A 26,003-nucleotide genomic window follows, 5' to 3' on the forward strand; every position below is an offset into this window, starting at 1 on the left:
TAGCTTTTGCTGTATGTTTTGGGTCTGCAATACGAAGCAATCCATCTGCAATATGAAGTGGCGTCTTATTAGTTTGGCAGCATTCGGCTGAATCTGAGCAGAAAGGATAGCCCTATACACGTCACAATTCATCCTGCTGCTTTTATCGGCAGTCAGGTCATCAATAAACAACAGTGACCCGGTTCCATTGGCAGCCATACATGCCCATGCCATAACACTGCCTCCACCATGGTTGACAGATGATGTAGTATGCTTTGGATCATGAGCTGTTCCTTTCCTTCTCCATACTTTTCTCTTCCCATCATTCTGGTACAAGTTAATCTTGGTTTCATCAGTCCAAAGAATCTTATTCCAGAACTGGGCAGCCTTTTTTAGGTGTTTGCTGGCAAAGTCTAATCTGGCATTTCGGTTCTTGGGTGTCACCAGTGGTTTGCACCTTGTTGTGAAGCCTCTGTATTTACATTCATAAAGCCATCACTTGACTATAGATGTTGACAGTGACTAGGGATGGCGGAGAATTTCTCCCCGAAACTTCGGGGGGCCGAGCGCCAATGTGTTCGGCCCCCCGAACAAGTTTCGGGGAGAAATTCTCCACCCCCCTCGCACCCCTCCCCGGGACGGGACTTACCTTTGCCGAATGTCCCTCCCAGCGGCAGGTCTGTCCGGCGGTTCAGCGGGTGTTTGTGCGGGGTGGGAGCGGCAGCCGGTCTTTCGACCGGCTGCTGCCGCCGCCATTGCAATAAAAGAAAAAAAAATGCCCCCGTGATAGGCTACGTGACGATTAACGTAGCCTATCACGGCTAGATTTGCAAAGTCAGCCGTGATAGGCTACGTAAATCGTCACGTAGCCTATCACAGGTGACTTAAAAAAAAAAAAAAAGCACGTACGGATAATGGCGGCCCCCATAGGGAGCCGCCATTCCCGTTCCTTATTTGGTCGCCGTAGTCTACGTAAATCTTTACGTAGACTACAGCGACCAAATAAGGAACGTGAATGGCGGCTCCCTATGGGGGCCGCCATTAGCGTACGCGCTTTTTTTTTTTTTTTAAGTCACCCATGATAGGCTACATGACCATTAACGTAGCCTATCACGGCTGACTTTGCAGATCTAGCCGTGATAGGCTACGTTAATCGTCACGTAGCCTATCACGGGGGCGGTTTTTTTTTTAAAAAACAACTTTGGAGTTCGCGGCCGGGCGAGGCGGGAAGCCTCCTCCCTGGCCTGAATTTCGGCCGGGCGAGGCGGGAAGCCTCCCCCCTGGCCTGAATTTCGGCCGGGCGAGGCGGGAAGCCTCCCCCCCGGCCTGAACTTCGTGGGGGGAGCAGCGAAGCGCCTCCCCCCCACCGCGAACAAGCTTCGACGACAGGTAAGTGACTTTCGTCCACCCCTATCAGTGACATGCCTACCTCCTCAAGAGCATTCTTGATCTGGCTAGACGTTGTGAAAGGGTTCCTCTTCACCCTGAGCAGAATTCTGCAGTCATCCACTTTAGTTGTCTTCCATGGTCTTCCAGGCCTTTTGCTGTTGCTGAGCTTGCCAGTTAATTCCTTCTTTTTCAGGATGTTCCAAACTGTTGTATTGGCCACTCCCAATGTTTTTGCTATCTCTCTGGTGGGTTTATTTTGTTTCCTCAGCCTGATGATGGCCTCTTCACTCGCATGGACACTTATTTGGACCTCATGTTGGGGGTTCCAGTGAATAGCTACCAAATGCAAATGTAATACTCAGAACCACCTCCAGGCCTTTTATCTGCTTGGTTGGTCATGGGGTACCCAGGAAACAGGCCAAACCTGGCCAAGCAGCTGCTTGTCAGCCATTGGTTCCATTACTGATGAGCCACCAATGATGGGTATGTGTGTATGCCACTGGCTGTCCTTCCTGAATGGTTAGTGCCCCACTTTTGTCAAACCCCTAGAATTACAGCTGGAAGTCCTGACTTCGCTCCTGTCTGGGTGTGTTTCCTTTCAACTTCAATGTGGTGGTGTACAGAGGCCAACTGCCAAAACAGTTATCCTTGTTCCAATATTTCTGGCCTTACTGTATGTTCATAGAATCATAGAATAGTAAGGTTGAAAGGGTCCTACAAGGCCATCGAGTCCAACGCCCTGCTCAATGCAGGAATCCAAGTCAGATCATCCCTGACAGATGGCTGTCCAGCCTCATCTTGAACGCCTCCAGTGTGGGAGAGCCCACCACCTCCCTAGGTAATCGGTTCCATTGTTGTACTGCTCTAACAGTCAGGAAGTTTTTCCTGATGTTCAGCCGGAATCTGGCTTCCTGTCACTTGAGCCTATTATTCCGTCTCCTGCACTCTGGGATGATCGAGAAGAGATCCTGGCCTTCCTATCTGTGACAACCTTTCAAGTACTTGAAGAGTGCTATCATATCTCCCCTCAGTCTTCTCTTCTCAAGGCTAAACATGCCCAGCTCTTTCAGTCTCTCTGAACCCTCTCCAGTTTGTCTGCATCCTTCTTAAAGTGCGGTGCCCAGAACTGGACACAGTACTCCAGATGAGGCCTAATCAGAGCTGAGTAGAGGGGAACTAGTACTTCCCGGGATTTGGAAGCTATGCTTCTATCAATGCAGCCCCAAATAGCATTTGCCTTTTTTGCAGCCACATCACATTGTTGGCTCATATTCAGCTTGTGATCGTCAACAATTCCAAGATCCTTCTCGCTTGTAGTGTTGTTGAGCCATGTATCCCCCATCGTGTAAATGTGCATTTGTTTTTTTTTTTCCTAGGTGCAGAACTTGGCATTTATCCCTGTTAAATGTCATTCTATTGTTTTCTGCCCAGCGCTCCAGTCTATCCAGATCACTTTGAATTCTGTTTCCAAAGTATTAGCTATCCCGCCCAATCTTGTGTCATCTGCAAATAGGGATTTCAGAGAATTCCACCACGGATTTTGGTGAGGCCGAATGCCAGTGCATTCAGCCCCCCGAAATCCATCACGGAACAAAGCCCCCGCCGCCCCCACCCCACGAAAGGCACGCGGGACGAAGTCCCTGCCGCCCCTACCCCATGAAAGGCGCGCGAAACGGAGCACTTACCTGCTCCCGTCCACGCTGCTTTGCGAATGGCGGCCGTCCTGCGGCCGCCATTTGCTTCCTTCTCTCAATAGCCGTGATAGGCTACGTAAATACTTATGTAGCCTATCACAGCTAACGCAGGGATGCCATTTGCGTCCCTTCGGAGGCTGTGATACGCTACATAAGTATTTACATAACCTATCACGGCGGGGGGGGGAAACCCCAGCGTACGCAAATGGTGGCAGCTACCGCCATTTGCGTACGCTGGTTTTTTTCCCCCCCTGCCGTGATAGGCTACGTAAGTATTTATGTAGCCTATCATGGCTCAATACAGGGACACAAATGGCGGCGGCTATGACAGCCTCCATTTGCCTCCCTGCTGGGCTGCCCAGCGGCCGGATGTCCGGCTGCAGGCGGCTGGAGCCGGCCGGGCAGGGTTCCAGGGGGAGGGACGGAGCGCCTCCCCCCCGTCGATGATTCCGGGGGGAGAGACAGAGCGCCTCCCCCCCACCGCGGATTGCCCAGCGCGGAGCCAGGTTGGTGTTTCGTACATCCCTATCTGCAAATTTGATCAGCATTCCCTGCACCTCCTCCCCCTAGTCATTAATAAAAATGTTGAAGAGAACTGGGCCCAGGACTGAGCCCTGCGGTACCCCACTCGTTACCTCTCCCCAGTTTGAGAAGGTCCCATTGATAAGCACTCTTTGAGTTCAATTCCGTAGCCAACTGTGGATCCACTGGATCCTTGTTTCATCTAGCCCACTTTGAGCTAGTTTGCTCATCAGGATATCATGGGGCACTTCGTCGAAAGCTTTGCTGAAGTCGAGGTATATGATGTCTACAGCATTCCCACGGTCCACAAGGGAGGTTACTTGATCAAAAAATGAGATCAGATTCATCTGGCAGGACTTGTTTTTGACAAATCCATGTTGGCTTCGAGTAATCACTGCATTGTTTTCAAGGTGCTTTCAGATGGATTGCTTTATCATCTGCAGGATCTGCTCCAGAATTTTCCCAGGGATGGATGTCAGACTGACTGGTCTGTAGTTCCCAGGTTCCTCCCTTTTACCCTTTTTGAAGATAGGTACAACATTAGCCCACCTCCAGTCTGGCACTTCCCCCGTCCTCCATGATTTCTCAAGGATAATAGACAGTGGTTCTGAGAGTTCTTCTGCCAGTTCCTTGATTACTCTAGGATGCAGTTCATCTGGCCCTGGAGATTTGAACTCATTCCAAGTCATTAGGTGTTCCTTGATCATATGCCTATCAATCTCAAGCTGCAATCCTGCCCCTTCAGCCTGTACTTTGCCGTTGCCAGAGGGGTCATAGACCCTCTTTTGGGAGAAGACTGAGCCATAGTAGGAATTGAGCACCTCTGCCTTTTCTTTGTCATCTGTTATCGTTTTGCCAACTTTATTTAATAGCTGAACCACCATTTCTTTCCTCTGCCTTTTACTATGTACATAGCTGAAGAAATCCTTTTTGTTATTTTTAGCATCCCTCGCTAACCTCAGCTCGTTCTCAGCGTTAGCCTTCCTGACGCCATCCCTGCAATTCTTTTCTACCTGCCTGTACTCTTCCTTTGTTACTTCGCCTTCTTTCCGCTTCCTATATGTGTCCTTTTTCGTTTTCAGGTCATCCCTAAGCTTTTTGTGAAGCCACATTGGCTTCTTCTGTTGTCTTCCACCTTTTGTTCTTGTGGGAATGGTTTGTAATTGTGCCTAGAGAATTTCCTTTTTTAAAAGCTCCCACCCATCTTGGACTCCTTTTCTCGTTAGCGTTGCTTGCCATGGGACCTTACTGATCATTGTTCTGAGTTTATTAAAATCAGCTTTCCTAAAATCCAGGGTACGCATTTGACTACACTCGGCTTTTGCTTCCCTTAGAACCAAGAACTCAAGTACAACATGGTCGCTTTCCCCCAGACTTCCTGTAACTGCTACTTCATCCACTAAGTCATCTCTGTTGGTTAGGATGAAGTCAAGGATAGCTGATCCTCTAGTTCCTTCCTCTACTTTCTGTAGGAGGAAGTTATCCGCCACACAAGTCAGGAATTTCCTGGCGGGGCCATGTTTTGCAGAATTGGTCTCCCAACAAATATCAGGGAAATTGAAGTCCCCCATTACTACTACATCATGCTTCCTTGAAACATTGGCTATTTGCTTTTCAAAAGTTTCATCCTTGTCTTCTCCTTGATTGGGTGGTAGTAGACTCCGACCACCAGGTTCCTTTTATTCTTTGCTCCATTTATTTTGATCCAGATGCTCTCGATGGGGCTACCAAGCTCATCCTCCTGTATTTCTGTGCAGAGATATGTATTTTTCACATACAGTGCAACCCCACCTCCCTTTCTGTTCCTCCTGCTCTTTTTGAACAAGTTATATTCCTCATTTGCTGTATTCCAGTCATGAGAGTCATCCCACCAAGTCTCAGTTATACCTATCAAGTCATAATTTCCCTCCTGTATTAAGAGTTCAAGTTCGTTCTGTTTGTTTCCCATACTCTGGGCATTAGTATATAGACATCGAAGACCATGTGCTTCATAGTCTGGCTTTCTTCCTACATGTGTCTGAAGACTATTATTGGGTGCTATCAGAGCTGTTCTCTCCATTGCAGTGCATGCACTTACGTCCATTGTTACCCCCAACATTACATCTCCCTTCCCCATAGGATTCAGTTTAAACCCCTCCTGATGAAGTTCTTCATGCTGTGGCCAAACACATTCTTTCCATCCTTTGTGAGGCGCAACCCATCCCTTGCCAACAGCCCGTCTTCCAGGAAGTATAGCCCGTGGTCCCAGAATCCAAATCTCTCTCGTCGGCACCACCTTCGTAGTCAGTCATTCACCCGGAGTATTTTTCGTTCCCTTTCTGTCCCTCTTCTAACTACTGGAAGGATGGATGAGAAAACTATCTGGGCCCCAAAGTTCTTGAGTTTCCTTCCCAAAGCTTCAAAGTCTGACATGATGTCTTCGTAGCTCCGCTTGGCGGTATCATTTGTTCCCACATGGATGAGAAGAAAGGGATACCTGTCAGTGGGCTTTATGAGTGCAGGCAACCTTTCAGTCACGTCTCTAATCCATCCTCCCGGGAGACAACATACCTGGCGAACATACCTCTCTGTAGAACACAGTACCCCACATTCTGTCCCATTTTTCCCATCAGATCTGTCACACTCTAGAGTTACGAAGAAAGAGAACTCACGGCATGGCTACACAGATAAAAGTTGGTGCAATCCCTTTATTTTCTTCAGGGTTCCACAAATTTTGTCTGGGCTTGGTAGCTGACCATTGTGACTTCCTAGTAGCCACAGTAGCTTTGTTCTCTCATTTCCTGCTCTACAAAATATGTGAATCCCTTTTGAACTTGCTGCTTGGTGAAGGCGCTGTACATAGGGGTGGACGAAAGTCCCTTACCTGTCGTTGAAGGACATTCGCGGTGGGGGGGAGGTGCTTCGCTGCTCCCCCCGCGAAGTTCAGGCCGGGGGGGGAGGCTTCCCGCCTCGCCCCGGCCGAAATTCAGGCCGGGGGGGAGGCTTCCCGCCTCGCCCCGGCCAAAATTCAGGACGGGGAGGAGGCTTCCCGCCTCGCCCAGCCGCGAACGCGAAAGTTTTTTTTTTTAAAAAAAAAACGCCCCCTGATAAGCTATGTGACGATTCACGTAGCCTATCACGGCTAGATCTGCAAAGTCAGCCGTGATAGGCTACGTCAATCGTCACATAGCCTATCACGGGTGACTTTAAAAAAAAAAAAGCGCGTACGCTAATGGCGGCCCCCGTAGGGAGCCGCCATTCGCGTTCCTTATTTAGTCGCTGTAGTCTACGTAAATGTTTACATAGACTACGGCGAAAATAAGGGCAACGCAAATAGCGTTGCCCTTATTTTCGATGTAGTCTACGTAAACATTTACGTAGACTACAGCGACCAAATAAGGAACGGGAATGGCAGCTCCCTATGGGGGCCGCCATTATCCGTACGCGCTTTTTTTTTTAAAGTCACCCGTGATAGGCTACGTCACGATTGACGTAGCCTGTCACGGCAGACTTTGCAAATCTAGCCGTGATAGGCTACGTGAATCGTCACGTAGCCTATCAGGGGGCATTTTTTTTTCTTCTTTGATTGCAATGGCGGCGGCGGCGGCCATTGCAATCAATGTCCCTCCCGCCACCGTGTCCCTCCACCGGGAGGGACATTTGGTGAAGGTAAGTCCCGTCCCGGGGGGTGTGTGGGGGGCGTTCGGAGGATTTCTCCCCGAAACTTGTTCAGGGGGCTGAACACGTTGGCGCTCGGCCCCCCGAAGTTTCGGGGAGAAATTCTCCGCCAACCCTAGCTGTGCAGCGAGGCAATGGAAGGATGTGTTGATACCGTCACCCTCCAACCCACCATGCTGCGACTATGTCCCAGTATATGCCATTGCCTGGGGCTGTTTTGAAAGAGGGACCATTTTGAAAGAGGGGCCCTCTGCTTTTTTAACAAATGTGTTACTCTTGTTGTAGAGAATGCAAATGTGTAAAACCTGTCCTTTTATTTATGCTTTGCCTCCCTGTGCTCTCAGATGTAGGGGTGGACGAAAGTGACTTACCTGTGCTCGAAGCTTGTTCGCGGTGGGGGGGAAGCGTTTCGCTGCTCCCCCGCGAAGTTCAGGCCGGGGGGGAGGCTTCCCGCCTTGCCCGGCCGAAATTCAGGCCGGGGGGGAGGCTTCCCGCCTCGCCCGGCCGAAATTCAGGCCGGGGAGGAGGCTTCCCACCTCGCCCGGCTGCGAACTCGAAAGTTTTTTTTTTAAAAAAAACGCCCCCGTGATAGGCTACGTGATGATTAATGTAGCCTATCATGGCTAGATCTGCAAAGTCAGCCATGATAGGCTACGTAAATCGTCACCTAGCCTATCACGGGTGACTTAAAAAAAAAAAAAAAGGGCGTTGCCCTTATTTTCGCCGTAGTCTACGTAAATCTTTACGTAGACTACAGCGACCAAATAAGGAACGGGAATGGCGGCTCCCTATGGGGGCCGCCATTATCCGTACGTGCTTTTTTTTTTTAAAGTCACCCGTGATAGGCTTCGTGACGATTTACATAGCCTATCATGGCTGACTTTGCAAATCTAGCTGTGATAGGCTACGTTAATCGTCACGTAGCCTATCATGGGGGCGTTTTTTTTTTCTTTGATTGCAATGGCGGCCACCGCCGGGAGGGACATTCGGCAAAGGTAAGTCCCGTCCCGGGGGGGGTGCGGGGGGTGGGGGGGTGCGGAGAATTTCTTCCCGAAAGTTGTTCGGGGGGCCGAACACGTTGGCGCTCGGCCCCCCGAAGTTTCGGGAAGAAATTCTCCGCCATCCCTACTCAGATGGCCTTGGATATCCATTTCTTACCATTCCTGTTCATGTGGGCTACTTGGTTGTTTAATATTAAATAACAGTTGCTCAGACAGATTCAGATTTTAGTGGAAGGCTGGTTGCATGCATGCATGTGCCATAGTTGATCTGCAGGCACATGCAGAATTTCAAAGGGGAGAACATCACAATTGGGCCTATAGGCACATTTACATAGGGATGTATGAAAGTCAATTTCCTTTTCGCAGGGGTGCTTCGCGGTGGGGGGGAGGCACTTCGCTTCTCCCCCCGAAGTTCAGGCGAGGGGGGGGAGCCGTCCCACCTCACCCGGCCGAAATTCAGGCCGGGGGGGGAGTCTAAAAAAAAACTTTTTTAAAAAGTTTTTAAAAAACTTTTTTAAAGTTTTTTAAAGTTTTTTAAGAAAACTTTTGAGTTCGCGGCCGGGTGAGGCGAGGCGCCTCCTCCCGTCCTGAATTTTGGCCAGGCGAGGCGGGAAGCCTCCCCCCCGGCCTGAATTTCGGCCGGGCGAGGCGGGAAGCCTCCCCCCCGGCCTGAACTTCGCGGGGGGAGCAGCGAAGCGCCTCCTCCCCACCGCGAACAAGCTTCGAGTGACTTTCGTCCACCCCTAGTCCTGAGTTTGTGTGTAATGACAACCCATGGATTAAACAACCCAGAGTTCACAACTCAACAATAAAACATGGGTTCTCCTTCTGGGTTGTTCTTGATTAATAAAGCATGGTTTGTTAGTGTGGCTGCATTCACACATCATCACAAGCCAGAATTCAACAATCTATACCATGGGATAGCATAACGTGTGAACCAGGGCACTGTTTTGCTTTTTATTTTGCACATATGATCCAGCTCTAGTTACTCATAATTATACATGATTACTTGCACTAGTAGTAGATGGGAATGTTCATCCCATTTTGAATAATGTACTGTTGACAGCCATCTACTGTCATCTGCATATTCTGATGCATGTTCAGTCTGTCCCCCACCGCAACACACACACACTTAGTTTGTGCAAGAGTTTTCTCACCCTAATGCTGAATCTCTCCCCTTTTCCCTTCATTGGGAAGTAAATCAGACAGAATTGGATATAAGGAAGACCGAGGATAATTATCTGTACCAGTGGAACAATATCCAGATCAGAAATTGAACCTTGTCGATTACTGTATCAACTGCTATTGTTACAGAGTACAAAATGGCAGATTTCAGGCATCATGATAAACCACCATGATTTATCATGATGGGAATGTGCCCAGGTGAGTCTTGGGCTTGCACCCACCCACCCTCCTCTAGCATGGCTGCAAGGAAATGACTGGAAACTTTTGCTTTTGTTTTTGATTAGCCACAGTTTAGCACTAGGTCTCAACTCTAAACTGTAGTGAATCTTAACTATGGTTTGCTGAAACAAGCCAGCTTCATAATCCATGGTGTGAAGTTGGATTGTTTCAAACAAGCAATGGTTAAGATTAACCAGTTTGTTAGGCTGGATGAAATGACAAACTCTGGATAATTAAAAAAATGGAAGCAAAAGGTCTCCTCATGGTGGAAGTAGAGGTGTAGAGGGGAGCATGGAAGCCTAAACCTTGGCTAGTCTCGTTCCACCCCTGATACATGATGCTTTCCTTGTGTTATTCGAATGCAGCCACAGAATTTTGCTTTTTTTCCAGTCCCGAGTTGAGTTACTGACCTGCCAAAATTTCATAATAGGAATTTATGTATAACATGACTGCTACCTGTAATTTGGTACCTGTCAGGTTAAAAAAAGAGAATGATATGCAAATTCTGTTAATTACGTGCTAGCAGCATTGGTGAAGGAATTGCGTCTGTCTGGTTTCTGATGTATTTCCCATGTGGTTCTCCATTACTGAACAAGTTGCTCAATCTTTTGCTAGAAGAAAAAGACTTAACTCAATGGTAATATAATCCTGTGTGTGCTTAGGTGATGAAGGGATTCCTGGCAGTAACTAAGCAATACAGGAATTGGTAACTGCGCTTGATTTTCTTTTATGTTGATTTTGATATGTGTAGTCTTTACATCCTATTACATTTTTTTGAAAGATAAACGGATGCAAGAATGATTTGCCAGGACCAGTGACTCCTCTTCTTAAAACCTTGGCTCAGCCGAATATCTTAGAAGGGAGTGGAGGGAATAAGATAAAAGTGCTTTGACTATGAGGTTAACTGATTTCAAATAGGAGGCTCTCTCAAGTTATTGCATTCTGCACAAAATAAATACATTTCGCATATGGTTAAGATTGATCAAAAAATATTCTGTATGCCAGTGATTACATTCCCATCTGTGATTAAGGGTTTCTGACTGCATCTGGTTTTCACATTATATTTCTGTAACAAGAATCTTTTAGATGGCAGAGTTCATTCTCTGTATTTTCTATTAGCTGCAGCTTGAACTACTGCACGGATCACAGATTTACACATATGGCTTTAATTACTTCATACCATTGAGAAAAAGTAATATTTGTTTGGGAATGTGTGTTTTTCACTATTTCCATGGTTATACAACATGATGAGCTTTTTAAATGCCACTCTTCTGGAGAAATACAAATTGTTTAAGGCTTTCTGTTTGAATGTGGGATGTTTGGGGAGGAGCCATGGCTCAGTTGTAGAGCACATGCTTTGTATGCAGAAGGTCCCAGGTTCGATCTATGGCATCTCCAGGTAGAGCTGGACAAATTTCAGCTGGAAACTAGGGATGTACGAAAGTGACTTACCTTTAACGAAATATGATTCGAGGTGGGGGGGAGGCGCTCCGTCCCTCCCGCCGAAATTCTGGCCGGGGGGGAGGCACTCCGTCCCTCCCCCCCGAATCCTGGCCGGCCGGGTGCGCAAATGGTGGCGGCCGTAGCCGCTGCCGTTTGCGTCCCTGCAGTCAGCCGTGATAGGCTACGAAAATGTTTACGTAGCCTATCACGGCTGATTTAAAAGAAAAAAAAAACACGCACATACGCAAATGCGTTCCTTATTTTGACACGTCTTAGTCTACGTAAACATTTACGTAGACTACGGCGAAAATAAGGGGAAAGCAAATAGCGTAGAGTCTACGGTATTTGCGTTCCCCTTATTTTCGCCGTCTTAGTCTACGTAAATGTTTACATAGGCTAAGACGTGTCAAAATAAGGAATGCAAATGGCGGCGCCCATGGGCGCCGCCATTTCCCTTTAAATCAGCCGTGATAGGCTACGTAAACATTTACGTAGCCTATCACGGTATTTTTTAAAAATCTAGCCGTGATAGGCTACGTAAATCTTTACGCAGCCTATCACGTTTTTTTGTTTTGTTTTGTTTTTTTTACTGGAAATGGCAGCGGTGGCAGCTGGTCGGAAGACCAGCCACCGCCGCTGCGCCGCCTCTGCCGCCGCCAGGAGGATTCGCCCAAGGTAAGTCCCGTCCCGGGGGGGGGGGGGGCGGGGGGGCAGACTGTTTTGCCACCAATTTCGGGGGGCCGAATGCGTTGGCATTCGGCTTCCCCGAGATTCGTGGCAAAATTCTCTGACATCCCTACTGGAAACCCTGGAAAGCCACTGCCAGTCAGTGTCGACAGTACTGGGCTAGATGGACCAATGGGCTGACTCAGTCAGTATAAGGCAGTTTCATATATTCCTATGTTGCTTTTGAGCACATTTGCGTGCACGTTTTTACCTGGAAGATTTAACATACTAAACAACAAAAATAATGTATTGCTTCATTTTAAAATGCCCATAACTGGAATTTTGCTATTGTTTGGTTTCTGACACATCAAACACATTGTGCTAGCATGAACGACTGCTAGCGGAACAGGAAGCTAGTGCTTCATAGTGCAACCCTTGGAAACCAGCTCAACCTATCACTTTGAGAATGGAACAGGTCAGTGGAGCTCCCTTCCATGAGCTCTGCTTACTTGTCCCATTCTGGAAGTGCTAGTTAGAGCTAGTTTCTGCTTGTGCTGCCAAGCACTAGTTTCCCGTTGCTCCAGAGGTAATTCCCACTAGCACAAGGCAGTATTGGATATTGCCCAGCACAACAAAAGTGAAAGGCGTTGTTGTTGTTGTTGTTAAAATAATACTTTAGTAGGCATTTTAGTAGATAGTGGAAATACAGAGATGATGGCACATATAATAAAGGAGAGAACTTAGTAGAATGATTTACTGTGCTATTACATCAGTGTGTGTGTGTGTGTGTGTGTGTGTATACCTAGCCATTATGAGGAGAGTAAAACAGATGAGTGAAGTACAAAGATAGCCTTACAGATGGCGGCTGTATATCATATTATATTCAATGAAAATCTTAATTAAACAGTGTGGCTCTCATAGGATTTGCAAAATGGGTGGAGAAATTCCACTTCTGTTAATTCATTGTCAATTTCTGAAGTTTCTTGAAAACGAGTAATCTAAATTTAGATTATCTACCTTGCACTAAAGATATATTAATATACTTTTAAAAACTTATGTCCTGTTTAAATAGTGTATCCCACAGATTCCCTTTTTCTTACACTAAGACAAATCTGTGTAATCCATGAAACTTCTTAGGTCAAATAATTTGAGGCATCAAAGATATTAGATGCAGACATCATAGATATATTTACTTCCTAATTCTACAAAATAACTCTTGAAAATGTCCATTATAAGAAGATTATTCAGAGTATGAAAGTTAATCTTTTTGGTTTGAAAAGGAATTTACATATTTGGTAAATAACAACCATATTGAGTTGGCAAAACAATGCTGCTTCCAAGCTGAGTAACAGAATTTGGAAACTATTTTAATAATATAACTGATATTTTATCAAACTGAAAGCTTGACAAGCATCACATGTGTGGCTTGATACTGCTATCTTTACACATATGCTTCATTCATCCCATTAAAATTTATAGGAATTTGTCTTCAGAGACTTTTGGAAGCTATCCAAGGTTGTTCTCACAATGTGACAACCCAGAGTACAGGTTGAGTATGGGTTGTCGCTGAGTCATGAGTTGCTGAATCATGGGTTGTGTTGTGTGAACTCAGCTATGCTAACACACTATGGTTTGTTAACTATGAATAACCAACAAAGAGAACCATGGTTTGTTGGGTTGTGAACTCTGGGTTGTTTGTGGTTAACAAATCATGGTTTGTTAGTGGGGCTCAGTTCATACAACACAATAACCCACAATTCAATGGCAACCCATGATTCAACAACAATCCACACTCAGCATCTTCTCTGGGTTATCGTGCTGTGTGAACCCAGTCATAGCGTAGTCACTAGTAGGGTATATGATTATTATGAAATGTTGCTTATACTGGGAAAAAAGCATTTACCAGTAAACAAGATGACTGCTGGTGCTTCCCAAAGCGAACAGATTAGAATACATCTCATGTGATACCAAGAAAATACAAACTATTTTCCTATGATGTTAGGTTTAAGGGTATTTAGATTTGTACTCTACTCCATTCTGAAGACTCTGGACAGGATACCATCATTCCCTGCAGCTCCATGGTTATTTTTACATATATTTATTTACTGGCTATCATCTCTGATCAAGGGTTCTAATTCATCAGATAATAACAATACACTGATGTTTGATGGGATAAATTGGGCTAGATTTTATAACGGCATGCAACAATTCTTATATGCTTCCACACGCTTAGGATTCGCTTGCAAATATGCAGTTTATTAAGCTATAGGTTGCTCATGGCATTTTTTTTTATTTGTGTATTTATTTATTACATTTCTGTACCGCCCAATAGCTGAAGCTATTGTTCACAAAAGTTCACAGAATAAAGCTTCAAACCATACAATATGCAAATATAATGTAAAAAACCCCTTAAAGCATAAAACAGAAGAAAACCAAAGTAAAAGACAAATTAAAAACCACCAACAGTAAAAAAAAAAAAAAAAGCAGACAAACAACTAAAAAGGTTGGAAGAATAAAAAGGTAAACCTAATGCCAAAAGGACCACAATGTCTGGGGAAGGCATTCCATAACTGGGCTGCCACCACTGAAAAGGCCCTCTCCTTAGTTAGTACTCACTCACTTCACCTCATTCGGTGGGGTGGGGATACTTCAAGGAGGGCTTCTGAAAATGATCTTAGAATCCAGGCAGATATGGAACGAGATGATCCTTCAGGTAGCCTGGCTCCAAGCCAGGGCTCTAAATGTTAATACCAGCATTTGATCGTAAGTTCTCTAGGTGGCTTAAAGTTAACAAGGTGGCATAAAGTTCTCTAGGTCGCTTACACAGTAAAACAGTACCATTAAAAAATTATAAGAAAATGCAGCAAATAAAACATTGTGTATAGCTGTGTATTTTAAATTGCCTTTACCTCATTCTGAAAACCCATGGCTGATTACAAACCTTTGAGGTTCACTTTGTATGTCACTAAGGTTAATTTGCTGTTTATATGTACAAGTGGGACCTGCAACAGAATTATGTAGCATGTGATTTTCCTGTTCATTTTTCTTGTCAGCCAGCCCCATTCTCCCCTCTATACTCCATTTCATTTCATCTTCTCTCTGGTTTTCCATATTTTGCTTCCAACAGTTAACATTCCATGGTCACTCGGCATGCTCTGTCCCCATTGCACTGTTTCTCCCCACACACACACACACACACACTTGGTTTTCGCCCCCGAAAGTACTTTTTGGGTATTATTATTATTATTATTATTATTATTATTATTAAATTTATTAATCGCCCATCTGGCTGGTCACCCAGCCACTCTGGATGATGTACAACATACAATAAAACAGTTTAAAACAATAAAATTCTACAGTAAAAACATTTTCTAAAATACCCTAACCGACCGCAAATGCCTGCCTGAACAACCAGGTTTTTAATGCACGACGGAAGCTCATTAAAGAGGGGGCATGGCGGAGTTCCCTAGGGAGGGAGTTCCACAGAGTGGGGGCCACCACAGAAAAGGCCCTCTCCCTCGTCCCCACCAGTCTAGCTGTCCTGGCTGATGGGACAGAGAGAAGGCCATCCGAGGCTGATCTTGTTAAGCGGTCTTAAAGTTTTGATACATCTGGAAACCTTGGCGTTTCCCCTAACCTGCTCATACCTTTCTGTTTTTGAGTGTGGTGCAATGGCACTTGCAGTTTGAACACTGGAAATAGAGGAAAAGATTACATGACCATGAACTATATCTAGATCAGCAATTTGAAAGCCTTACAAAGCTGGATGGAGTAAATTCTCACATCCTCCTAACCCATGGTAGGTTTTACAATATAACACAATACGTATGGTATTTGTATAACGCTAGTAGGTGCAATACAGTAAAGCACTGCTGGTTATAACTAAGAGAGGCATTTTTTAATTTAATAACTGGCTCCAAAGCTTCTGTCACATCATCCAAAATATTGTTGCCTTATAAGGAGCAGATTTAAGAACTACTTTGTTGGCTTTAGACTATGTTCACCAAACTTCTGATAGATGAGATACACACTTTTCTGAATTAAAACTGAGGGAGCAGGTTTATACCTGAGCAGGTTTGCTTTTGAGAGTGTGAAAGAGTAGAAATAACCCAGGCCCAGCATTGGCATGGGGCACTGATACAGCCCCAGTCCCTTGGCAGGAAGTGCCATTACATTTCCTATGATGCTTTGGATGCTACACTGGGGGCCTTGTGGGTAGGGATGTAGTGGATACCTGACTGGGTCTGGGAGTCTGTCGATCCCCCTGCAACCCCTGGACCGTGCCTGCTGAGCTCCTGCCCTCGCTCACACCTGTTCATGCTCTCCTGGACTCACCGTGACCCGTCCTGTGAGTGCCCGCCATTTTGCAGTCCTTTTTTTTTTTTTTACCAAAAAAAGAAGTTTTTTAAAATGCACATATTTAAATATGTGCAGTTTGGGGCCTGGAAAGCTTAATATGCACAATATTAGAGGCATTATGTGCATAATAAGCTTTCCTGGCCCCAAACTGCACATATTTAAATGTGCACATTTTTTAAACTCCCTTTTTTCTGTTAAAAAAAAAAAAGCTGACAAAATGGCGGGCGCTTGCTGGATGGGCCCGGAGTGAGGCAACTCGCTGAGCTTGTGGGGGCTTGAGCCTTGGTCTGGGGGGGGTGTGAATGGGGGCAGAGCCTCAGCGGGCGCCTGGACAACCCAAGCTGGGGTGTGTTCGTACATCCCTACTTGTGGGGGATATAAATGGTGACTCCCAGCTTCTCGGTGCAGAGTGCTGCTATTGCTGCTTGCCACGGCCACCTCCAGAGAAGCCCACAGGGACCTACTCAGGTAGGAGGGTCGCTGGAAGACATTTGGCTGAGCCTCGCCCACCCCCCGCTCCAGAACAGAGTTGGCCCTGGAATTACCTCTGCTCAGAGAAGCCCAGTCCTTATGTTTCTGTTTGGAAGGAAGTGAGCTTTATGCAGAGATGCAGTGGGAAGCCTCCTCTGAAAGTGGGTAATTCTGCTGTGTCACTGCATTTATTTATTACATGTATATTTTGCTTTTTCCTCCAAGGAGCTCAAGGGGACATACATGATCCAACTCATCCTCTCCATTTTATCCCTACAACAACCCTGTGAAGTAGGCTAGGCTAAGTGTCAGTGATTGGCTCAAAAGTCACCCAGTGAGCGTCATTGCTCAGTGCGGATTTGAATTTGGGTCTCCTGAGTCCCAATCCAACACTCTAACCACTACACTACACTGGCTGATTAAATAATCCCATCAAATCAGATACAGAGTCCCAGCAGATTGGCCTCTCTGAGTAGATCCTGATTGGAGGGAGGTAAAACAGGGATTTATGTAGTGGGATGCCTCCTTTCTTGATGGATGCTTCATTTCCCTGAGCATATTAGTGTGTCCTGGCAGTTTAGAATTACTGGACTATGGTTCACAAACTGTTTTGAAGTCAGTGGGATTTCCATATGGCAGCTTTTTTTAAAGCATGCAGGCTACGGAGCTGGGCTGAAAAATACTTTCACATTGGTACACAAATGATTTGTTGAATTTACCTGGCTTAATTACACTAAAAACAACAGGAATATGTCAGGCCAGGTGCAGGTGTGCTGATTTTTACTGGTTAGAGAATCCTATGCTTTTATGGTGAAATCCTGATACTATAAAGTCTGTAGCACAGTCTGTAACTGTGGAGGTACCCCAGCTAGGGATGTACTTACCTTTTCGTGGATGTGATTCGTGGGGGGGGGAGGCGCTCTGTCCCTCCCCCCGGAATCCTCGATGGGGGGGAGGCGATCTGGTCCTCCCCCCTGGAATCCTGCCCAGCCGGCTCTGCTCTACTGCAGCTCTGCGGAGCAGCCAGCCAGGGCCATCTGCAGCCAGAGTTCCGGCCGCAGACGGGCTGATGTGGACGCAAATGGCGGCCGCCGTAGCGGCTGCCATTTGCATCTAGCCAGGCTGCCTTGATAGGCTATGTAAGTATTTACGTAGCCTATCATGGCAGGCCACAAAAAAAAAACAGCGTACGCAAACGGCGGTGGCTACGGCGGCCGCCATTTGCATTCCCTATTTTTTGCCGTTTTATCTTACGTAAATATTTACATAGGCTATTACGGTGGGAAAAAAGGGGGAACGCAAATAGCGCCCACTACGCTATTTGCGTTCCCCTTTTTTTCTCGCCGTAATAGCCTACGTAAATATTTACATAGGATAAAACGGCAAAAAAAAGGGGAAAAAAGGCGTCCCTGCATTAGCCGTCACAGGCTACCTAAGTATTTACGTAGCCTATCACAGCTATGGTCAGGAAGCGAATGGCGGCTGCAGGGCGGCCGCCATTCGCAAGTCAGCGCGGATGGCAGCAGCTATGTGCTCCGTTTCGCATGCCTTTCGTGGGTTGGGGGGGAGGGCGCTTTGTTCCGCCACAAATTTCAGTGGGCCAAATGCATTGGCATTTGGCCTCACTGAGATCTGTGGCAGAATTCTCCGCCATCCCTAACCCCAGCTCAGCAGTGGAGCACATGTTTTGCATGGAAGAGGGCCCAGTTCAATCCCTGCCATCTCTAGTTAAATGTTTCAGGTAGCAGTTGATAAGGAAGAGCTCTGCCTATATCTCTGGAGAGCTGCTGCATTCAGAGTAGATAATACTGGGATAGATGGATAAATAGTCTGACATGGTATAAGACAGTTTCCTATGATCCTATGAACAATTGCCCCAGTTAACTCTTGGAGTGGGTTCACACATAACAAAAAGTCACCGTGGGGAAATTTCCCTGTGGGACTTCTCATTGCTGCCTCAGCTGCCATTTTGAATATTTGAGCCACAGTGGGGGAGTGCCATAGCTTCTTGTTACATGTGAACTCAGCAAGAGTGGGTTGTTGGGGTGCTTGACAAGCCACCCAAAACCCATGGGCTGTTTTAGGGTTGCAGGAGGCTTGTCAACCACACCAACAACTCACCCTTGCTGGGTTCGCATATAACAACAAGCCACAGCCCGCTCCCACTGCGCCTCGAATATTCAATATGGTGGTTGAGACAGAGACAACAAGCCCCACAAGGAAATTTCCCCACAGTGGGTTCTTGTTATGTGTGAACCCGCTCATAGCTTCTGACCTGTGTTTTATCCACGATATGAACTCTTCAACACATTGCATTTAGCTTTTCTTTTCTGGAGAATTAAATAATTTCATAATAAAGTATTGCCTTTAAAATGTAATAATAAAGTATTGGCTTTAGGATTATAGTTACTATTTCTGTTGCTTTTTCACTCAAAAAGGGATGTAGTATTAGCATGTAAATAGAGGGGCTTTGTGCTTCAAACTGGCTATGATATGTGCATTTTTGTTTTTTTTCCTTTTGTTGTTGTCAATAGAAAAGATTGATCTCTGGGCTGGTGAACGTAATATCTGTCCCAGTCAGAAAAGGAGAGAGGAAATTAGCAGGACGATTGGTGGAGAATGATATCTGTGAAAAGAAACACTTGGAGAGCACTGAGTTTAGTAATAGGTGACTGCCGGAAAAAAGGGAACTTTGAATTTTGCCAAGGTAAGGAACAGATTTGTAATTAACATGCTATTTTTGAGAAAAAAAAATCATTTTATTGTGCTTTGTCTTTCTTTAACTGTGCCTTTAAATCTTCTCCTTGTTATTCTATGTGCTTCCTACTTCTCCTGAATTATTTGGAATCTACTTTTGTAGGATTTTCAAAGTTTGGATGGTATGCACTGAGAATTTGTGCAGAAAAAGGAATAGTCTTTTCACAGGTATCTCAAAGTGTGAAATGCCTAATTGAGAGGAAGATCTGTGGCACACGCATATCCATCCTGCCTATGGATACATCTGTCCTTCCTCCAGACCATCTTGCAGCCATGCTTTGGATGTAAATTTAAATGGTGACTTTGTGCATACTCTCTAATGTTCTTAGGCCCAATCTCTATGATCTTTCTATGCCCCTTTCTGATTTTGTGGGATCACAGTTGAGAGATTACAATCATGTTGAATTCTGTTTGCATATTATGATGATAACGATGCATTATTTATTTATGCAGCATCATCAGTGTGCATGGCACTCACAGAGTGTAAGAACAGGTCCTTGTGCCAAGGAGGTTACAATCTAAAATTCGACACGGGGAACAACAGAGGCAGGGGTAAACAGGGAAGCAATATGCCAGCCTTCCCCAACCTAATGCCCTCCAGATGTTTTGGACTTCAACTTTCATAAGTCCAAGCCAACATGGCCAGTGGTCAGGAATTCTGGGAGATGTCATCTAAAACACCTGGAGGGCACCAGGTTGGGGATGGCTGCAATATGCAGCTATTTCAGATATAGTTGCTTAGGCTTAGTTACAGGCTAAGCTACAGAAATATCAGGTTGTGCCAAAGATATCACAGAAAAAGCGGCTTTTGAAGAGCGATTGAACAAAGGGGGCATCACACAGGTATTCTGGCATCACACAGGTATTCTGGTGGGCTGATCCCAGCATATGGAGCAGCAAGGAAGCAAGATTGGGGGCTTTTGAGGGAGCAGGATATTTTTGGGACAACCTTCAACATAGACCATATTACCAATATTACATCCAGTATATACACCCGAAGTGGACAGGTGCACCAGGGAGTAGGAGGCTGTGTGAAATGTTACATTCCCACACAGCTGTTCAGTTCTTCATGTCTCAAACCATTTACACTGAAATAAATCCAATGGAACTGCAGTGGGCCTGTTGCATTGTAAAGAACTGCAGGTGCATCAACAGTGCTTTTAAAGCCCTGTTCGTTTTACAGTTGTGACTGTCAGCATGGAGGTTAGGTTATTTTCCGAAGGGCGCAATCCTATTGGGATAGACAGCCGCCTCCGAACTCAGAGGTGACCACCTATCCAATGCAGGGCAAGAGAAGCGCAGAGGGGATCTTCCCCTCCTCACTTCAGCCGCCCTGCATTTGTGGCTAGACAGCCGATTTTGGCTGTCTAGCCGCTGGAAGGCGGAGCGGGGGAAGTGGCTGCCGGACAACACATAGGATGTGTTGTACTGGCATTTCCACCTTCCCCACCCTGGAATGCCCTGTTTTCGCTGCGCTGCACTCCTTTTCCAAGCGTGGAGTGTGGGACTGTTCTGAGCTGCCTGTGAGGCATCAGGGTGGGGGAGGTTGGTTCTCAGGAAACTGACCTTGAAGTGCAGGCTCCAAGGTCGGTTCCCGGAAACCTACGTATCCTATGGCTGTCTAGCCACCGACTAGCGGCTGTAGGATTGCTCCCTAACAGTATTACAACTGTGGCTTTATTTGAATTATGGAATATTTCTAAGTGAGTTGAAAGGGCAACAGTATTTTGAACCTATGTTTTATTCTATATTTATGTGTGTGCATAAAGTACAGAGGGTTTAAGGTACATCCATTACAGATGAAAGTCACAATAGATTCAAAGATTTTGGAGGCAATCCATGAAAAACTAGCTATTTCCTGCCATTCTGATCTCTTCAAGCTACAGATTCTTTTTCTGGTTGTAGCTGTACCCGAAGGAGGGTATGAGTCATTCTTCATGCATCCCCACATATGCCCATTCCATATGGGAGCTGCTCTTATTAACCCTCCAATTTATGAAAAATCTTACCATCTTGGAAATCTTTTCACTTGCCTTGAAACTCATACAGATGTTTTGTTTTAGCAAGTTCCTTTAAAACTTGTACATTCATAATTTGCCTCTCTGAGCAAAGTTTTTACACAGTATCTAGGAGAAGGTGGTCAATCAAAAGCTCTCCTCGGCAACCACCATGGCCTTCCCTTCTAATGCCATACTTGGGGAACTTTGGCCTTCCGCCATCTGTTACAATTCTTTTTATTTCATGACTTGTCCAGACGTGTTGTAAGAGAGGATGATCCAGTGAAGAACCTTTTAAGTCCTTCATTGAGAATGTTAAGCACATGTTGAAATCAAAGTGTTCTAAAATGAGTAACTTTGGTTGGATTTTAAGAGTTGGTAGGTTGCAGTAAGTTCTGAAAGACAGGCCAATCAAACCTGAATCCTAAAAGCATCTTCTTATCAGTAAGCACATGCATTTAGCATCCAGTTTGGAAATTTGACCACTGATCTTAAATTGAATTGAAATTTTGTAAAGCAGATTGAGAGGCAATGCTATCAGGCATGTTCTGGAACTGAATAGCTGTCTTTGAAAAAAATAAGTCAAGCAGCAGCAATGCAGCAACTTCTTCCAAGTTTAGCTTTAATGGTTGTATTTCCTTTACATTTTTAAAGAAGTTGCCCTTTCAGATGGTGTGATTAAGGATCAGATTTCATTTGCTTGCAAATGAAAAACAAAGATGAGGCTAGGCAAAATATCAGTATTTCCCCCCTGAGAGATCTGTAGCACTATTATAATAAGGTGATCCATTGATGTTCAAAAATACATTTTGCTTTCTTATTTGCTACCTAAGCCTCCCAGTGGTAGTATAATAAGGTACTACTACTGATCTACTGCTCCTAGCACAGGTGATTGTAGCAACAGGTAACATAGATAATATCTACCTGGGGTTGAACATTTGATGTGTTTGATGTGTTTCCTGCTTACCTAAAAACTAGGGCTGTGCACAGACCCCCTGATTTGCTTTGGAGGCCAATTCGGTTCTTCTGAATCAGCCCTGATTTGCTTTGGACTGATTCAGACCTGATCTGATTCACTTTGGATTCAGATACCAATCGAGATTTGGATATCCAAATTATTTGGATGTTACATTTTCCTGTTGACTTGCATTGGAAAACAGAAATGCCCATAACGTTTCAGTTTTTATGATAAATACATGAGATATGGGGACCTGGCAGCCCCAGTGGAGGTGACTGAACCTGCCAAACATCAGACAGTTTGGCCAGTAATTTTTGTGCTAGGTGCAGATAAAATGTGCTTTTTTCAAGGAAATTTCTCAAAGCAAAGAGCTATACTTCAGTCCTTTCACAAAAATGTAGGGATGTATGAAAGTCACTTACCTTTCGCGGATTATGTTTATGGTTGGGGGGGAGGTGTTCCGTCCCTCCCCCCGGAATCCTCGCCAGGGGGGAGGCGCTCTGTTCCTCCCCCCCCCCGGAATCCTGGCCGGCTGGCTGTGCTCCGCAGGGATTCTGCGGAGCCGCCGGCCGGCTCCGCCAGCAGCCGAACATCCGGCCGCTGGCTAGCAGGGACGCAAATGGCGGTGGCTGTAGCCGCCGCCATTTGCGTCCCTGCAGTCAGCCGTGATAGGCTATGTAAATGTTTACATAGCCTATCACGGCTGACTTAAAAAAACAAAACAAAAACACAACGGGCGTACGCAAATGGTGGTGGCCACGGCCGCCGCCATTTGCGTACACGCGTTGTTGTTTTTTAAGTCAGCCGTGATAGGCTACGTAAAACTTTATGTAGCCTATCACGTCTTTTTTTTTAAACTGGAAATGGCGGTGGCGGCAGCCGGTTGGAAGACCAGCCGCCGCAGCTGCCGCCGGAGCTGGAGCCGCCGCCACCAGGAAGATCCGCCCCAGGTAAGTGTCATCCCGGGGGGTGGCAGGGGGGGTGGCAGGCCGTTCCGCCACCGATTTCGGGGGGCCGAATGCGCTGGCATTCAGCCTCCCCGAGATCCGTGGCGGAATTTTCGTACAACCCTACAAAAATGCATGAAATTTGGGCACCTGGCAGCCCCTGGGGAGATGACTGAACCTGCCAAATTTCAGACAGTTTTGTCCAGTAGTTTTTGTGCTAGCCATGCATAAGATTTCCTTTTCTCAGAAATTAAAGCAAAATTAAAGCAAAAAAACCCAAAAACCTGTCAGCCACACAGGGAATTAGAGATCCTAATCAGAAAGTGTTTAAGGTAACAATTAGGAGGTCACTATCCCTAATCTCTGGTGTAGGGTTTTTTGAAGTGCAAAAGTGCTTTCCTTTTGTCTATCCTGAATCTGCCACTGACCTGGGGCTCTCATTAAGGGAAGAAAGAAAAGTTAAACATCTCTTTGGCTGCAAATTGCAATACCTATTATCTGGAAAAGTCACACTGACTGAACTCAGTGGGGCTTATTTATTAATTGCACTGCTGCACTTTCTCTATGCCATATAATTTTATAAACCTCCTCCCTTACTTGACTTTCTTCTAAATTAAATAGCCCAAACATCAAAGCTTTTTATAGAGGAGCTGTTCCAGCTCCCTGATCATTTTGGCAGCCCTTTTCCCCAGGAAGGGTAAGATGAAGCAAACATTTAAAAAATACATATAGCCTAACCTGATCATATTCTTCTTATGGTCATTTGATGTACACAAGGGAAACAAGCTACACACAAAGGGACATGGAAAATGAGCAAAAGTGATGATGCCTCATATTACGTGTATTGTGCACTGTTTTGCCCTACAGTATATATTGGACTGTATACTGTACTGCTTTGGCCACACACTGTTTGCTTGTGTACAATAATGGGTATGGTGCACTCACACAGCGCGCACACCCATACCCACACGACCAAAAGAAAAGCAAATACAGAAAGAAAAAAATACACTAAAGTCTAACAAAAGAGAAACTTTTTTTTTTGTATTATTTGGTTTTTTATAAGAATATAGAGAGTTGAAAAATGGGAAGGGAAGGAATAGTAATTGAGAAGGGCAGGGAGCCAAAGAACAAACAGTACATAGCAAGGAAACAAACTGCTGAGTTAAACGTTCAGCCCTTTTAGCACCTAGAGATGTTGTTTCCAAGGCTCAGTTCCCCCCTCCCAACTCCTCCTCTCCCTCCCTTCTCTAGCAAGTTGTAACGTTTGCTTGAACAGGCTGTCTGGGCTTCAGAATTGTCTGAAGTGATCCGAAGTGCTTCAGATTTCTCTGACCCACTTTGAACCGCCGTGGACCCACTCTGGATTTGGACTGAAGAAGTCTGAAGCACCCCGATTTGCTTCGGAATTAAAGATTCAGACCAAAGTTGTGCACAGCCCTACTTAAAATGGCAATAACAATCCCCCCATGTTTGTAGAATCATGTGTTTGATGTGTTTCTTGATCTGCTTATCTAAAAATGTAAACAAATACCCCATGTTTGTAGGACCAGGGAGACTCGGGTTCAAATCCCTGCTCACAACTATGAGGCTAGGTAGCATTCTCTAGTAGTGAGGTCTAACTGAGAACTTTATTAAAAACTATGGCAGTGAGTTCTATAGACCCAAGGCTCAAAGTTAATTTTTTTTAAGAGAAGCATAGGTGGGAACCCACATCCTGTTCCGTCACATCTAGTGACAGTGGCAAGATTACCTACAGTGCTTTTTTCCCCACATGTGGGTTTTAGATTACAACTACATTAATTGACTGCTACAGCTTCTAATCAGAACAAGTCCAGAAATACAGAACTCTGTAGAACAAAACCCAAACTGTCAAAAATGCACATTTTCTTCCATATTATTACATGGTGACTCTACTCACATGTTGGGGAAACTGGGCATCCCTAATGTCTATCAGTAAAAGATACATTGGATCAGGGGTCCCCAACCCCCAGTCCATGGACCGGTACCAGTCCGTGGCCTGTTAGGGACCGGGCTGCAGTAGGGGTGTGGGAACCACAGAGTCCGCAGAGCTGCTGGCCTCAGAGTCTGCAGAGCTGCCGGCCGGCTCCGGCCCTGTTCTTTGCAGTAACAGCCCTATTACTGCAAAGAACAGGGATGCAAATGGCGTCGGCTTCGCGGATGCCATTTGCATCCCAGCAGCTGGAAGTCCTCCCGCGGCCAGAGCCAGCCAGCAGCTCCACGGACTCGCTGCGGAGCGGAGCCAACCAGGGCCGGCAAGGATTCTGGGGGGGGAGGGACGAATCACCCCCCCGCCGACCCAAGGTAAGGGGGGTTCCCACACCCCTACTGCAGCCCGGTCCCATCCCCCCACCCGGTCCGTGGAAAAATTGTCTTCCACGGACTGGTCCCTGGTCCCAAAAAGGTTGGGGACCATTGCATTAGATCAATAATTTTTATAAAGGATCTAAGAAATAACTATGGTGGGAATCTTACAGAGAGGATTAAAAAACATTTTTTCCCCATGGCTTCATTATTTCCAGACACTGTAGATCTCTAGGCTTTGTATAAACATTTCAAAATATTCAAAAACCACCCAGCAGGCGCTGGGGCTTAGTATCTCAGTAGAGCTTGTTTATGGCTGCATAAGAGATCTGTAAGGATATTTTTGGATATTTAGCTACGGAATTGCAATTAACTCTCCTACATCTAGATTTTTTTTACTGCTCATATATATGCTTGATTACCACAAAGAGCACTCG

The 26,003-nt window shown here is 45.6% G+C and overlaps 1 protein-coding gene across 5 annotated transcripts in view; it reads left to right on the plus strand.

The window, feature by feature from the left end:
- Positions 1 to 26,003, plus strand: part of RUNX1T1 (RUNX1 partner transcriptional co-repressor 1) — a 218,973-nt gene that overhangs the window by 22,152 nt on the left and 170,818 nt on the right. For all 5 annotated transcript variants that reach the window (XM_084849143.1, XM_084849149.1, XM_084849148.1 and 2 more), the window contains one exon: positions 19,120 to 19,292. In XM_084849143.1, coding sequence (XP_084705269.1) covers positions 19,205 to 19,292 — 88 coding nt within the window. In that variant the 5' untranslated portion in view covers positions 19,120 to 19,204. The remainder of the gene's footprint in view (positions 1 to 19,119; positions 19,293 to 26,003) is intronic.

This window comes from Heloderma suspectum, chromosome 4 (assembly GCF_057233095.1).
Source record: "Heloderma suspectum isolate Gila_16-S chromosome 4, 16-S_ref, whole genome shotgun sequence".
Classification (NCBI taxonomy): Eukaryota; Metazoa; Chordata; class Lepidosauria; order Squamata; family Helodermatidae; genus Heloderma; species Heloderma suspectum.